The following is a 17,084-nucleotide window of genomic DNA, read 5'->3' as shown; positions in this document are numbered from 1 at the left end:
GCCATTTCCCCGTAGCATACAATTGACAGTTTTCACAAAGCTCACACAACAACAGCCACACATCACTGCACAACGTTTGGCTTGCACATTTCGGTTGCATTTATGCAGGTTTGGTGATTTCCCATCTTGCTCCAATTCCAATTGTCTGATTGTGTTGTATGTGTATTGTGTTCCAGTTCGACTTTGTGAAGCTGTTGGACGGGAAGGCGCTGCCCAGGTCTTTGACTGATCCCGTCCTGACTGCCAAAGCTCCCAAAGGCCTGCTGCTGAGCGGCCTCCAAGAAACGGGCTTCATAGAGTACATGGACCCCGGCACCTGGCACCTGGCGCTCTACAACGACGGACGCAACCTGGAGCAAGTGTTGCTGCACAGCACTCCCATAGGTGAGGAGAGTGATCATTGTTATGTCATTATCAAAATGTGCGATATAAATAAAACCTGATTTGATTATCACAGATTCACCCATGTTGGAAGCCTTTCTTCCCATTCCTCTTCCACATTATCAAGTCTTATTTAGCTGATGCTCTAATTCCAAGAGAACTACAATAAGTGCATTCAACCATAGAGATAGAAAACATTTTAAAATGCAATTGTTTTATAAAAATGTTTTAAGTTTATAATTTTGAATTTTATTTTATTTATTTTTTGTATTGGCCAAAGTGCATCGGCACTAGTAGTTATGGCATAATGTGTATTTATTTTATAATTAATTAGTTAGTTACCAATGTTGGAAAGAACCTGACCACTTCAATTCTTAGCTTGATTATTTTATGATACTTTGTACTTTTACTCCACACACATTTCAAAGCTAATTAGTCTTCTTCTTTTTTTCACTGAATGTAATGATTGCTTTAGCTGATATAAGACACCTTTGATTTACATTGCTATATTATATAATAAGATGATAGTATTTCAAATAACATTTATGGATTGGGTTGTGTCCTCATCTCCAAGGCTTTCTCCAGGTAACTAATCTAAATGTTTCATGTGAACAGCCAACCAGATACTTATGCATCATCCATATTAACAAAATCAATATCTGTTTTTATCTTACCAAACAAAATATTGCACATTCCTTTATAACATGTCAGGAGAAAACAAAGTGAAACTTTTCAAAAAATGTTCCAGTTTCACCTGTTGGCTGGACACATAAGCCTCTTTAGGTTATAGATAAATGATATACAGTATAATTATTTTATTATCCTAAATCTAGAATATGACTTTCTTAACTGTACTGCATAAAATAATAGTTTGTTTCTTTAGGTTGGGTTTGTATGAGGTACTTATCCATAGTCCGCCAATCCTTAATTGTGAGAAATGGACAGTAGTACCAGCACGGAATCTTAAAGGGGCCCAATTTAGCTTTTTGGGGTTTTCCCTTTCCTGTAGTGTGTAATCTAAGTTTTTGTGCTTGTAAATGGTTTGCAAAGGCTAAAATAGGTGTGTTTCCTCCAGAAGGAGTTTCTCTCCTGCACACTGTAACATAGTGACATGACTGCGTAACAATCGTGTTTCTATTAGCTATAAAATGTTCGCTGTTTTACCATGCTGTCAGACAGCCCTTTGCAGAAGGGAACTGAAGCGATCACATATATATATATACTCTCTTTTCAACCAGTTAAAAGCTCTTTATCAGGTTCCTTTTGAGGAAAAAAACGCGTTCTGAACACACTCCGTTTACTTTACATTGAGCCTGAGTGGGTTTCATAATTGCAGTGTTTTTCGTGCTTGTATCTCAGGGTTACTTCACTCTATTCCTTTCTCCCCTTTCATCTGCAGACAGACAGGACATGGCCAAGAGTAGTTTGAGAGTCATTGACATTTGAAGGGAACTTTTCCCCATTATAAGAGTGAGCTTGGCATGGCAAGAGACAGCCAGTGGAGAGGGGAGGACAGCTCCTGTGGTAATGACAGGGCTGGCTAACTGCAGCTCATTGCTATGAAACACACGGATGCCAGAGTAAATTGAAGGATGTGAATAATGCAAGCGTACGTGGCTGAATATAGACAAGTGGATAATTACCAGGGCCATTTTCTTCATCTTCACTCACTCCCAAATCAGTGTTGAAATAACAAAAAAAAAGTGTTTTAGCACATTAACATTGTGGGGAGACTTGGTTATTTAAATGCGGCACACAAGTGAGATTGCATTCAAATAAATCCATGTGTGATGAAGAGATGTTTTGAGAAACACTCTTTCTGATTCTATTTTGGGATTTCTGCTGCTTCGATCTTTAAATGGCTATATTTTCTTTAGTATTTATGTTATTCAGATCACAATCAAGAACAAAACACAGAGCTTTCTCAATGCCTATTACATAAATAAATGTATCACAGACCTATAAAAAGCACCCAAGCTGTAAGCCAATCATTGAACAGCATCATTATGCGAAAACATTGCGCTATCGACATCTTTCATTTTGTGTCATATTGACACAGTTCTTTTTATAATGACTGACAGCATGCCACTGCTGAACACAGATTTGATTTCAGTGCTGTCAAACATTTGTTGACACGTGTGGCATCTCAAAAGTGTGGAACATACCAGACCTACTTTCAGCCCCATATCTCGAGCTAAGCAGGAGAAAGAAACGGCAGCGTTTACAAACGGTTTCCTCTTTCCTCTCCGATAATCAAAACAAATATAGACACGACAGATGGGCTCAGAATAGCAGCCCGTTTTTCCTCTACTTAGGTTTTCCAAATAATGAATCAAGTGATTTGGCTTGTAAGAGGAAAATAATATTAATGGAATGATGTCAAAGTTCATTTCACTGGCCATTTACACCTCTAACGAGGGCTACAAACACTGCGTTGCTTTGGAGGCAGAAAATCAAAACCATTGAGCTACAGCACAATACATTCTAATAAAAACACAGTATGCCGTAGATCACGGTGGAGCTTTATGGGGAAACGACGAGGGAGAAATTAAATGATCTCTGTCGGGAAATCGAGCTTTTCCGCAGCGAAAAGTAACCGGATACAACAAAGAAACAGAGTATAGATAAGAGAATAGCAGACATCGTACAAATAAAGAATCTAATCAATTGAGTGTATGACGAGACGGGAAATATGAGCACATAAAGAATGGCAAAACAATACATAAAATGATGCCGAAAGATGCTTGTTCTCACAAAAAGTGGACTTGCTTTATTACCAACAGCATGCTTAAAAGAATAATGAGGCTTTCATAGATAATCACTATAATCATCATTTCGATAAAGTTAAAACAGCAGTAGGTTTCTGGGAGAACAATCAAAGCTGCATGCGTATGGTGGTCAGTTGACCTGTATCAGTCAGAAGACATTACGCAGTTCTGTGATCTGTTCACTGAACCACACACACACACACACACACACACACACACACACACACACACACACACACACACACCCAACCCGTATCCAGGTGCCACTGCAGAGGAGGATGCAACATATAAAATTGCAGGCACCCACACTGTTGTGTATATATACACATATACGATAATATATGCTTATATGTCTATACCCTATACTCTACCATCATTTCTCAGTGATTCGGACTATAATGTATAAACGCCCCACATATCAATTGTAGAAAGACATGATAAAAAGGTGTGCGGAACACCTGCTGATATGAAAATAGGCTTCATTATGCAGATTCAAATGGAATTTTCTCCACTCTGTGCAGAAAAACTGCTGAAGAGAAAAACTTTTCCTTTCTTTTTTTTCATTTCCACTCTTATTGACATTTACATGTGACCCACTGTTCTCCGGCATAATGATATCTGCCATTTCGGCACCACCACTCCAGCCCCGTCTTCTTCTATTTTCCTCTCTTTTAATTCTCTTCAGCCCGCACAAAGGCGGAGAGTGGAGCTTCCTCCTGCAGGGCTATTAATTATGCATAATTGCTCCACTTCAGCTGTCATCACACAACCTCTTGAATATTATATCTTTTGCACAATGGCCGACAAAATAAAGAAAAAGGTTTCATGATAGAAACCCGGAACCTTTAACAAAAAATGATAAAAAAACAAACAAAAAAGTGGTGGGCTTACGGCCGGTTGCTTCTAGTTAGCTGAACAGCCATTTTTTTCTTTCATAAATTCATAAAGCCCAACGGTCGTAAAGAATGGCTGAAAGTTTACAGGCTCATAAAGCACAATTGCAATGCTTATTTGACCAATCAGATCACTTGGATGGGAGCACCCGATTTATAATAGCATTAACTGCAATAACTTATGGCATGAGTGATTTCTAACTGGGAAGGGTTTAGCGAGTGGAAAGAACCGAGTGGGTGTCTCGCGGATGCTCACACACATCCAGGCAGAGTATGTATACTGTAACAAATAAAGACATGGCTCACCATACATTACCTGTTAATTGCCTGCAGATTTTTATAGTTGAAGCATTGACCTGAAAGACACAGCAGTTATATAACTGTTACAGCGCTGCAGCGCACAGCCTTGTGAGCGTACTGACGGATCAATCATCTCCTGAGGATTGGAAGGAACTCTGTGACCCTGCAGAGGAGTTTCTGTTCATTACATGTGTCAGGTGCTTAACACAACATTGAAATTTTAGTACAATACTTTTTCATAGAAGTGCTTTTCATTATATAATCCAATGTATAAGGCAGTGCAGAAATTAGTCCTAAAACCCAGCAATGAGTAAGCATTTTAACACTTCCTGTTCCCTCTTCTTTTTTTAAAAGTGTTTGTCGTTAGAAACCTAAAATAAGTTTTTCACGTTTTGTTCTACAACATAAAATATTCCAGTAATTACCCCCACTTGTGTATGTCTGAAGCTTTTATGTTTCATAAAAAAAACAGTTGCTAACAAATGACTAAATAAAGTGGTGCAGTAATGAGTCTTAATACCTGGAAATGACTTATCATATTAGCACCTCAGTTTCCCTTGTCCCGAAGTCAAAGGTTTATTGTGCGTATTTGCGGTTGAAATAAGGTCTGTGGTAAACACAGCTTAAGAGATTTTTTTATTTTGTTCTCTGACATAAAATATGGCAATAAATACCTCACTGGTGAATGTCCAAAGCTGCTATGTGCCATAAAAAACAGCGCTTGCTAATAAGTGACTAAATGAGACTACTAAACGTCATCACGCCGAGTTTGTTTATAGCATTAGGTAAGCTTTTAATATCTGCCAATTGCATGAATGCTTCAAGAATTACAATGAAGTGTTCATATGTGGAAGTTATCCTGCTGAACAAACTGTATACATATCAGATAGTGTGTTAGCCACAGATAATATTCCAAAATCCAATTTAAAAACTTGAGTCGAGGGAGCCATGGGATGCTAACTTCGGGATCGGCCTTCATAAATACGTCATCAGCGCACCTCTCTACTCAGTAAAAAATACATGTAGTGTCAAGATGTATTGTGCCTTCCCTGAGTGCTTCAGAATGTACACTAGGATGAGCAAGGAAAATGTGTGTGTAGGGTCAAGTAAAGGACGTCAGTGTTCGTATCTGAGGCCCGAGGATGGGAGGGAAACAGCCGAGTCTAGAATGAAAGCAGCGGAGCCTCTGGAACACCACTTGAATCCGCGAAAGTCAACAATGTCGAAATGTGATACTTCGGAAAGAAAGGCATTTCTATAGTATATCAACAGGATATCGACACGGCTTGTGTTCTCTTGTCTCTCAAAAAAGAAACATGTTTTGCTTACTTAGACCATCTCCAGTGATTTCTTATATACCTGGGATAACTACAAATGTTTTATTTGTTTTATGTTCTATATTCATGTTGCACTGTTGGAGGAGCCTGTGACTTGAGTGTTTCATTGCCATATCTACACTCTAGCTACTGTGCACATGACAATAAAGCCTTGCATCTTGAATCTAAAGAGATCCTTGCTTAAAACTGGCCCAGATGAGGACTTCTCATCTTCCAACAGAATTTGTATGCAAAGCTTTTTTGTAAGAGAGAGAAAGAAACGGTCTGCGAGTGTGTGGGAGAAAACGATGATTGCCATTCCTTCTCTCCATCACAGTGACGATGACAGAGGTGAAAATGACTTTGCTTTCTTTGGTGATGCGCTGCCGTGGAGGATAGCGCCACGCTGCTGGCTACTTGCAGCGACTGTCTCATTAGCATGTGTCACACGCGCTTCCAGGCGGGCGCCATGTAATAACTCTGCGCGTGTGTTTGTAAATGTGCGTGTGCGTGAGCCATGCCTCGGAAGGATTCTTCATGCCAGGGGACTGCAGTGGTTTGACTCTAGAGTCGATCCCCTTTCAGAGGAGCAGAGCAGGGTCAAACAAAGGATGACACCCGCTATAATGACTCTATCTTGCTTAGATAGAGTGCGTCTGGCACACAACAATCAGCAGTCTAAACGTCTTGTTGCCAGACTCTTCTCCCGCAGAATCTTCCATCTAGGACAAGCTCGGCTGTGTTATATAATGCTCCCAAATCATGGAAGTGCTCAACCTCCCTTTATCTATCCTTTGCCATTCTGTCTGTGCCCGGAGAATGAGACCTGACATGACGGACATATCAATGGGAGGAAAAGGAGGAACTGTAAAAAGACAGGCGGCTAATTGAAGTTTGATGGAGGAATATGATGAAATGCGTACATCTTTAAGAGAGATGTGAGGAAACACGCATCTAGACAAAAGGTCTCGTAGGAACAAGCATCACATTGATCTACGCCATTCCGCCAGTGTAGCGACACAGCATTAGCCAACTTGTGCATTCACAATGTCAGATTCAATGTTTTTCAATCTTGTTCAAAACTGCGCCCCTTGTAAACAGTTTGTTGATTAAGCCTTGATGTTTGTAAATTTGCGCGTTGTGTGTTTCCAACCTGTAATGCAGTATAATGTGCTTAGTGCTACTGAGTGTAAGTGAGTGCTTGGCCATTCCCCAGAGAGTGATAGCAGCTGGATCAGACTAATCTAATACAGCCCCCGAGTCTGGGGAGCCATCCATTGCTTATCAGATCTCTCATTCAATAACAGTGAGCCATGCCAGCTTACGGAGTTATAAAAGGAATATATTCAAGTTTATTTTCCTTTGCCTTGTGTGTGATTTGTAACTGTGTGTGTGACTGTGTGTTGGTCGTGCAGACTCGATGGATGGCTGCTCCACAGACTGTAATGGAAACGGAGAGTGTGTGGCCGGACACTGTCACTGCTTCGCTGGATTCCTGGGTCCAGACTGTGCCAAAGGTAAGATGCGTTCTGATAAAGGATCAAAGGGGCCATACCATGTAATACACACTTTTTCATTGTCAGTTCACTAACTTCTCTTGGTATCTTGGGTGCCTACCAATAATTTATCAAATTTGACTACTCTTCTTATGCCACATTAAGGCTCATTAGAATATACCACCACCCATCTTTCTCCACCAAGAGCTTGAGAATGACCTTTGCAGTTTTTCTCGCAAGCAAGACAGCGTAGTGTTTATTCAACATTGACTATGTACAAATGTTTTTGTAGAAACAAAAAGTGCAAGGGTAAACCTGAACTTTAACATGTCGTCCCCATTCGTTGGTATGCTCTCAATACTAAGGCTGCACATTTAATGGGAATTGCATTATGGACTAGTGCAATAATCAAATCACGGGAAGCACAATATTTGTTAAAGGTTAATATGTGGTGAAATACAATTTTAAATGATGTATTGTGGAGCTGCGGTAATATCTACAGTAACCCTACAGATTGTATTCTAAAGAAGTAATGCTGCTAATTTTTCGATTTCATATTTGTAATGTGCCTCTACTGTGACATGTTTACATGCATCAATGTTCAAAACGTGCTTTATTTTTCTCATACTGCCTGAACCTCTTCTCACCCTCTGTCTGAAACCAGAGACCAGTCCGTCCTTTAGCCATCACAATGTGTTGGAGCATAGCCAAGAGAAGCATGAGTGTTACAAACAAACAAAGGAGACCAATGGAGGTGTTTCATGCTTTTTACAAGCAGACAAACCTATGGTAAACACCACAGGAAAACCCCAAAAAGCATAATAAGGCCTCTTAAAACATATTTGTTTGGTGCAGATCCTTTACAAAAATCGAAAGATGATCACGTTAATGATGTTTTTCAAGGATAATAACAATACTATTGCAAAAACGATCCATCCCTCCCATAACTTAAGACACAATATTAGTCAAAATGATCACAATTAGGTCTTAGTTTTCCTTATGATTCCTTATGATCACTTTATTGTCACTTTTTCTACAAACTTGTTACAGGTGTGATGATTCACAATGAAAAAACAAATAGGAGTAATTAGTGCATTTTTAAAGGACTATTTTCAGGCGTGCATAGGCCTTTAGTGCACTGGTAGGAATTGGAAACACCAGGACTAAGGGTGATGTGGTTTGATTTGTTCCAGAAGGACAGGGCATATAATAGGGAAACGAGGAACAAGGGAAAGAAGACCCAATTAGGAAGCAGAAGTGGGTGTCAGCATCATCAAAAGTCTCAGTTCCATAAGGGAATAAAACGCAGACTTTTTAAACCAAAACGTGGATCTGCAGGCTTCCAAAAAGTCTTGTTGAAAAGTGTGGACACTAGGCATAAGTGTAACAAAAGTTGTGCAATGTTAAACAAAACCTATTAGTGTGGATGTACCGTCAATATAATGTGCATTTCCACACCACCACTCCCATTAACACACCTACCATCATGTATAATCACCACTCTGCATCCCCGACTTCATTTTTTTCATCAACCACCTACTTTTTTCCGTAATTTCGATTCCATTAGGCTGTTTTTCAGGTGCCGTTAAGCTACTGTCAATAAAACGTAACACTTCCTGCACATATGTTTCTCATTAAAAGCCTTCCGGGGCTCAGATGCGACTGCAGATGCTAATTTGAAACATTTACAGGAGGTGTTGACTCTTTTTGACAGCAACTTATGGAAAAGGAATAGAGTTTTTTAATGGCACGGAGAAATAAGCTGTGGTAACAGAAAAATTAGTGTATTTATTGCGAATTAGTTCCTCCTTCCTTATGAGTCTTTCCTCTCCATTCTTTTTCATATTCGTTCCCCTCCTCTGTCCTCCTCTGTAAAATCATTGTAGTTGTATCTGTCTCATTGTGTAGAAACAGCTGATATGATATCACATTCTATGATTTATTTATGCTCATCATTTATTCATCCAACTCCTCTCATCCTCGCTCATTTGCCCGTTTCATAATATTCTCCCTGTTTGAAAAGTTAGACAGCGAGTTCTGGCAAAAAAAAAAGTGAAGTGTGAAATGTATTTCTGCGGGGTACAGCGTGTTAGATTTAACAAAAGGATCAAACAAACACGTAACACACGCAAGAACGCACGGGGGTCTTCACTGCAAATTATCCCGAAAAAAGAAAAGAAACGGCATTGGTTCTGCATTTTCTTTCTAATCCATTTGAAGTCAGGAGGAAGGAGGTGTGTGTGTGTGTGGGGGGGGTGTTACTGTCAATGCGTCATCACGCGCTCACTTATTCTACCTGGCTGTCATTACCACACAGCTCTCCTTCTCTGCGTAGCTCCACTTCTCCAGCCTCATTCTATAAACCCCCACTAATGCTCTCCCTCCTAATCTGCCGTTTTCACGATTGTTTTCACGGCCTGTTCAGAGCAAGCGAGGTGACGTTGGGGGGGATTTTCTACAATTCCTGGGTTGCCGCGGTAGCCGGGGCTCAGGTGGTGCTTGAGTAAATTGAAACAGCGTGAGGGATAAGCTGTAATGTGTGTGTGTGTGTGTGCGCGTGTGTGAGAAAGAGAGGGCGAGACAGAGGATGCTTGAGGATTTGCTGAATCCGCGCACTCGGCGAGATAAGAGAGCGTAGCCCCACTCACGGTAGGTTACTGCGGTCTCCTGGCTAATATACTGCAGCACTCCGCTTGTGTGTGTGTGTGTGTGTGTGTGTGTGTGTGTGTGTGTGTGTGTGTGTGTGTGTGTGTGTGTGTGTGTGTGTGTGTGTGTGTGTGTGTTTGCGTGTGTGTTTGCGTGTGTGTTTTCGTGTGTGTAGAACCCCAAATACGTGGCTGTAATCTGTGTTTGTTTCCCCCGCTGCAGATTCATGCCCCGTGTTGTGCAGCGGTAACGGCTTGTACGAGAAAGGAAGGTGTGTGTGCCTGGCAGGGTGGAAGGGGGCGGAGTGTAACGTGGAGGAAGGTCATTGCATCGACCCTACCTGCTCCAATCACGGCTCCTGCATCCAGGGTATCTGCATCTGTAGCCCCGCCTACAAGGGGGTTAACTGTGAACAAGGTAAGATGTGTCACTCTCTCACATGTCGAAATACTCACCTTTATTGTGTCACAACAAAGATGGCTCCACTTATTCAAATGAGTGACCTTGCTATTTTTAAGATAAGCATTTAATTCAAAGCGGCACTAATCGATATTTTGATATTGACGATGGATCAAATGACTGTGTGTAATTTGACAAGGGGCCCTCTTAGTGTCAGACCCACAGAGAATTATCGCCGACTCGGCAGACTCTACGGACTGTGTGGATCAAGTGAAGTGAAACCAGTCCAGGCAATTTCCATTTATTCACTCCAAGATCACAAATAAGCGTTAAAGAGCTGTACAACACTGTCTATTCTTAGATCATCAATTCAAATAAGGAAAAACCCTCTGCAATATAATCTTCTTATAATACTGAAATACAGTTGTAAGTACTTCTATTTCATTATAATGCTTCGTGGAAATATTTTCCTATTATAAAGCATTACATAATTACTTTTAAGTTTTATTATACTTTGTAATTGCTGATCGCTCCCTTTTTTTATCAGTAAGAGCTGGCTCCGCCCCTTCTACAAACTTCAAGTTCCCAAAGAAAATATAGATTTTGTGAATAGGGAAAATCCATGTGTCTTAGTCCAATTATAAATTACAAATTGAGTTGATAAGACGAAAGCTGCTATATAACGTTTATGTAGCTTAAAATAACAGGAAATCAGTTTTCCATAAGTTTTCCAATACCAACAGCAGACTGGTTACATAGGAGCTTGTCAATACTAAGAGCTTTGAGAACATTTCCCCTGGGCCCATTTAATAACAGGTTTCCATACTAATCCCTTTTCCCCAGCTGGCCAATTATTGCAGCCTTAGTGCTGAATATTTTACAAAACCTATGTGATGTACATCCATTTCCTATAGGTAAATTGCACATCATCTACTTGTCAGTGTAATATTTTGACAGTGTTTGTCTCCGATTAAAATGCACATGAATCATACTGCAATCCTGAGATGTTTCTCCTACAATTCATTGCTATCAAGACAGAAACACCCATAAATCCACAGAGAAATCAGATACAAACACACCTCTTATACATTCACATTTTGACACAATACTTTCACATCATCTAATACTAAACATTTCAACAGACACAAAACAATTAAAATGAATAGTCATGATCATTTAGCTTTTCAAGTATACAATAATATATCATAAGCCCGCTAAAGAAAATTAATCCAAATGTTGTCCAACTGATATTTATTTTTAATCGGTATATAAATAAGATGCTGCTCCGTTTTATTAATAAAATAACAAATTCAAAAATTAATTAAAATGAAATGAAATAGGTCATTTTGGAGAAACCAGCTCGAGATCGCTAGAACTTGAAAATACACAGCCAGAAAAAATCTACCACTTCCTTACAGAGCCCCTCCTCCAACACACACGAACGCGCACATGACCAATGAGGGCATGAGATAATTTTGTGAACAGATGGAAGGCTGACAGGCAGGTAGGCCATCCAGTTATTTTATCCGGGCTGGCTAAAATGATTGGTCGTGCTTTTTACAGTACTACGGCTTCCACAGATGACATTTCTTTATGGATTTTTTGTCAAAGCATTTCAGATATTCATTACTATCGGGATGTTAAGAGCATTCCATGGAATATAACAAAAAGTGTATCTCGAGCCGGTTTCGGAAACCTATCTACCCCACCTTTAAGGCTTTTTATGAAAACCTGGTCCTCTGCAGTAGAGTTTCCGGCCTGAGAAGGGAAGCTGAGGATTCTCTCACCTGGCTTGGGTTTGGGCTTGAACGGGGCCTTGGTTACTGCCTTGGAGGGGGCTTTGGTGGTAATGGTGGTGATGTCACCAATTGAATCAAAACCTGCACACAACATTGACAGCTCAAACCTAGAGATCGACGGGACTTCAGTTATAAGTCCACTGTAAATGATTCAACAGCATAAAAGTAGACAGGGCTCGTGAAAAACCAAAGGCGGGTTTGAAAAAAGAAGATGGGAGACAGTTTTGCAGATGAAAGTAGTCACAAATTGGATTTTGTTTTTTAACTAAACCACTCCCTTTAAGAATATCTGATACCTTCTGAAAAACAGAGTTTTCAAAGAGGAGCTCATGTTGTAGGAGAACTTTAAGAAAAAAACAGTCAAAGATTTGCAATCCTGCACCACTACTCCTTAAATCTAACAATGCTACATCATTGACTTACACTTACAAATGATCCTGTCACTCTTCCAGGTTAAGTTGGTGTTATTATAGATTTAAATGATTTGATTCTTACCTGCTCCTGCCTCTGCTCCTCCAGCTGGTGCAGCTGGTGCCGCTGGCTTCGAGGCGGGGGTCGGTGCTGAAGAATATTAATTATTGTTATATTTAGACATAATTCAACAAAAGTCATTACTCTGCTGTTAGTCATTCATAAGTAGATATTGTAAATCATGTAATGTATGTTTGTGTGGGTCTGAATCTAAAGGAATGCTTGCTACACATTTTTCTTTTAATGTTACGCCATTTTTCTTACTTATCCATTGACTTCCATTCATTTCCGTATGCTATTATCTTGTATTGATAAAGTAATATGCATAAGACTGAAAACCTGATATAGTCACGGATTATACATCACAGGTTTCAAGTTTTCTTAATGCCTTTAAATTGTAGAATATTAATGGAATTCAATGGAGATACAACATTTTCTGGCAATTATAATTTTTTTTATTCAAAAGACGGATCACAATATTTTTTATCTTTTTCAAGGAATTTGCAGATAAAGATATCGGGTTTATGAGACGCTGAGTCCCAAAAAGAAGAAAAAGTTATTTATTTTGTATTGTACTTACATGGTTTACTTGTGCCATCACCCAAAGCATCAGCTAGGTCGAAGTCCTGAGAAAGGACTACTGTTCAGAGAGGACAGACAGAAGACATGTTACATTCAATCTGACAAATAACACCAAAAGGGACTCAACATATTCTGTAGAGTGTGGATATCTTCTGTCTGATGTAGGCTCTTTGGTAGATGTGTGACCACTTTACTGATGAGTTCCCAGGCCCTGCCAGTGTTACTGTGTGTCACACAGTTTGGTGCCAAACTGGGCCCAGAGTGCACTAATCGGCACTATTTGTTGTCTGGGTTGCAAAACGGAGATCATTTACCAGACGGGACACAAAAGCAGAAACAAACAAACACTAGCTATCTTCATTGGCTGCGAGTCACAAACAAGCACGGTGTGTGTGTGCCTAACCCTAGATTGGAACTAACAGAAATTATACTTTCATCACCATTGTAGCTGAATATGCTATGACTACATAACACAATTAAATAGAATCACTACTTTAAACGGACACATACAATAACAAATTGTAACGATACTCCATAGATTACACGTCAAACATACTAATCATGTACACGACTTGTAATTCTGATTTATGCTGTAGATTCACTCTGCTCCACCCTTTCTATCTATTTTTAATCTAGTCTTTTTCTTCCTCGGCTGTCACACCTAATGTCCCCCAGGGAATCAGTTCTTATCTTAGAGCCGCAGTCGAGGCTTCATGCTTCTTACCGATGCTAGGGCACATTTCAAACTGCTCCTTTTAATGATTTTTTTGGCATTTCTCCTCTATTCAATAGTCTACAGAAAAGGCAGACAGGGAAGGTTGCGAGAGAGCAAGTACAACATGTACAAAGGCACCCAGCTATAGAATCGACTCAGGAACATTTCAATTATCGACCCTCAGGCAAGGTGTCCCCATGGACGTAAAATGCTGAATGGGTTGGCTCCACAACACCCGAGGAACTTCAGTTACATTACCATAGACGTTGAAGAATTTAATAAAATTGTAAAGGTAATAAAGACTTCCCTACCATTGCCCTTTTCTTGAATGAGCTCCAAGCTGCCATTAGGGAAACTAGCTATGTAATAACCATCAAGAGTTTTACTGCACATCTGTGCAGTAAAACTCTATGGGTTCAGATGTTCCACTCTGAGCTTCTGCTATAGTGTATTGTGCTGTTCTAGAGACAGTACATGCAAGCCTTGGTGGTGTAGTTACCGGTACTCAGATTATAAATCAAATTTAGGAGGGGATATAATTGAAAGAAACTAATTTGTATAAACGTGTTATCGGACCACATTCCCAACTAATTGAAATAGACAAGTAAAAGAGCTGCAACAATAAGTCCATTAATTGATTAGTTGTCCTGCTTTTCCTAGTTTTAAAATCATTTTTAACTCATTATTTGGGGGTTTTAGATTGTCGTAACAAGGATTGGGACATTAAGAAATTGAAATAGATTTGTTTTACTATATTTTCGACTAAACTCAATAATGTAATTGGCAGATAAATTGATAGAAGAAATAAAAGCTCTAATAACAGCCCTATAACAAAAATGCAACCAAATCTCCCAGAAAGGTTTCCATTCATGTTGCATTGTGGGTTTTGTAGGCGCCAGGTTCTGACAAGGGAAAATAATTTGTGGCTCAAGAAGACCCTTTTTGTTGTTCTGCTACAATATCCTTTTTCTTCTTAACTGTTCATTTTAACTCTAGTTCTACGGAGTGCGACTCTGAATCAGTGCAGTTCTCTATTCAAATAAGGTTGGGCATAACATAGGGCTGCTCGGTTATGGCAAAAATCATAATCTCGATTATTTGGGTCAATAATTGATATCACGATTATTAATAACAATTATCCATTTACTTTTAAAACATCCATTTATTGAAAAAAAAAAATGTGAACAGTATGTTTTTAACAGTTGATCACCCTGAACTTTAAGTATAATTCAACTGAAGAACCAATAACAAATTTTTTATAAAAATAAAATAAATAATCGTTTTATTTCGATATGTTGTTTTCATAATCGTTGCAAGCCAAAATCGTAATTGCAATTAAAATACGATTAATTGAGCAGCCCTAGCATAACACTGATTAGGTAATAAAAACGTGCACACTGACAGGAACTTCTGTGTGAATTTCTGATGTGCCACAGGACCATTCACCACCCTGACCTTGACATATTACTTCCTGCAGCCTACAGACCCCCCTCCTTCCTGCTGCCCCACCCACCTACCGCCCAAGGGCAAGGGTACCAGCCAGATGTGACCAATCAGAAGAACTCGAACCGCTTCCTTCATTTTTGGGTCAACAGCAATCCCTGGACCCATGTTACGGTAGGTAAAAAAGCTCCAGTCAGTGAGGTTAACGATTTTAGATTTAGGCAAAAGAGAGCATTAGGAATCCATGTACTCTGCAATGAAAGATACCAAAAAAACAGGTGTAAAGTCTAAAAAGTTAAGGGCAGAGACTGAGATTCTGCCTACATCCAAACCCAAAATCTTTACCAGATTAACTCAACACTAATATAACTTTTTTTATAAGTGATACTTGACACTTGTAATTGTATTCCTAAACCCAACATTTGGCTAGAAAATGTATTCACATAATTAGCATATCATTTGCATAATAGCATTTCATTAACTAGCCGGCTGCTGGTCGGGTTTTTTTTATTGCCACAACCAGGTGAATCTTTTATGACTACAGCTTTTCAGTCAGTCCATACTTTAAAATATGGGTTGCCATGCAGACCTTAAAATGAAAAAAAACCTCCTAAAAAGCAATCAAATGAACACCTGCTTGTATTGGATTAGTGATGTAAGGCGGGTACAATTGTAGAGTGAGGACATGTGCTACCGTTAAACCGAATGAACTCATCTGCTTTAAAATTATTCACGTTTTAGTGACAAACTTTCCATATTAATAAGCACTGAGTGACATCATTGTCAGCATGGCATGTGCTGCTGCAAACCAGACAGGAAGGGTGGGTGGTGCCCCATCACTCTCATCTATAATCATTCATTCAGAACGAAAAAAAAGATTTAAAAACATATTAAAGCTTGAATTACTGTCCCATTTGAAATAAAACTGTATAATCATAATCATGCATGTAGTAATGTGGAATTACTTAATTTATTACAGCTCAGCATCAGTAATATGTGGAGCAAATGGAGCCACAAAATTAAGCTTAAAAAATGATATATAACATAAATAATTAGAAAAAATGTATGTATATAATAATAATTTTTCTGTTCTCTCTCTTAACGTCGACTCCCAGGCCGGTAGACCGTTACTCGGCCTGGAATCGGTGTGCGGCACAAAAGGCGGAACGTGCACGTGCAGACAAAGCGTTACCCACCTTCCAGAGGGAGCAGCAGCGCGAGGAGCAGCACGAGGGACCACAGAGAGCGGGAAGCCATTACTCCGGTCTTTCACACACAAACAGCCGGAACAGAGTGAGAATACAGCGGGTAAAGCAGCTGGCCTGTCACCGTTCCGTTAGTCTCAGCCTGCGGTTCAGATAACTCTCACAGCCGCATACAAGGCGTTGACTATGGCTCCTGTGGCACTCCCACTCAGACCCACTTCCTGCCAGACCTTTCAAAGTAAAACTGCCACACAAAAGCAGTGAACAATGCTCAATAAATCTAAATTATTTTCATAGTAAATGATGAAGTTATTTATCATATTGTGCAATTAAATGTCCCTTTAATAAATTATTAAGATGTATAAAACACTCGGATTTGAACAACACTTTGATAGTTAATGATGAACACCAGTGGTGAGTAACTAATTACATTACATTTAGTACATTTGTTTGTCATTCTTGTATTTTATTTACATTTTATGCTACTTTATACTTCTACTCCAATGTATTTTGCAATTGTATTTGTAATGTTACTTTTTAATACACTACATTGATTTACCCCTAATAGTTTCCAACTACTGTTTCCACATGAAAGACATTACATTTGTATATGATATAATGCAGTACGGTCTTACCAAAATATACACAAAAAATCAAAAATTGTCTTAAT

At 39.3% G+C, this 17,084-nt stretch overlaps 2 protein-coding genes across 2 annotated transcripts in view; one reads left to right on the top strand and one right to left on the bottom strand.

Annotated features, from left to right (window-relative positions):
• The window catches only part of LOC104966573 (teneurin-1-like), a 45,409-nt gene extending 34,931 nt beyond the window's left edge, over positions 1–10,478 (top strand). Inside the window, exons 5-8 of the mRNA XM_010795755.1 lie at positions 177–384; positions 7,074–7,175; positions 10,023–10,217; positions 10,411–10,478. Of these exons, the coding sequence (XP_010794057.1) occupies positions 177–384; positions 7,074–7,175; positions 10,023–10,217; positions 10,411–10,478 (573 nt within the window). The remainder of the gene's footprint in view (positions 1–176; positions 385–7,073; positions 7,176–10,022; positions 10,218–10,410) is intronic.
• A 741-nt stretch (positions 10,479–11,219) lies between these two features.
• On the bottom strand, positions 11,220–16,601 carry LOC104966571 (CD99 antigen-like protein 2). Its single transcript, XM_010795754.1, has 5 exons — positions 16,406–16,601; positions 13,050–13,109; positions 12,494–12,559; positions 11,883–12,079; positions 11,220–11,225 (listed from the first exon to the last, which is right to left on the bottom strand). The coding sequence occupies exons 1-5, from the start codon at positions 16,464–16,466 to the stop codon at positions 11,220–11,222; spliced, it is 390 nt and encodes a 129-aa protein (XP_010794056.1). The 5' UTR covers positions 16,467–16,601.
• Positions 16,602–17,084: the final 483 nt, after the last annotated feature.

Source organism: Notothenia coriiceps, unplaced genomic scaffold (genome assembly GCF_000735185.1).
Source record: "Notothenia coriiceps isolate Sejong01 unplaced genomic scaffold, NC01 NC01_scaffold00037246, whole genome shotgun sequence".
NCBI lineage: Eukaryota > Metazoa > Chordata > Actinopteri > Perciformes > Nototheniidae > Notothenia > Notothenia coriiceps.
Note: the sequence above shows the minus strand (reverse complement) of the source record. Positions and strands in the feature narration are given on the sequence as shown.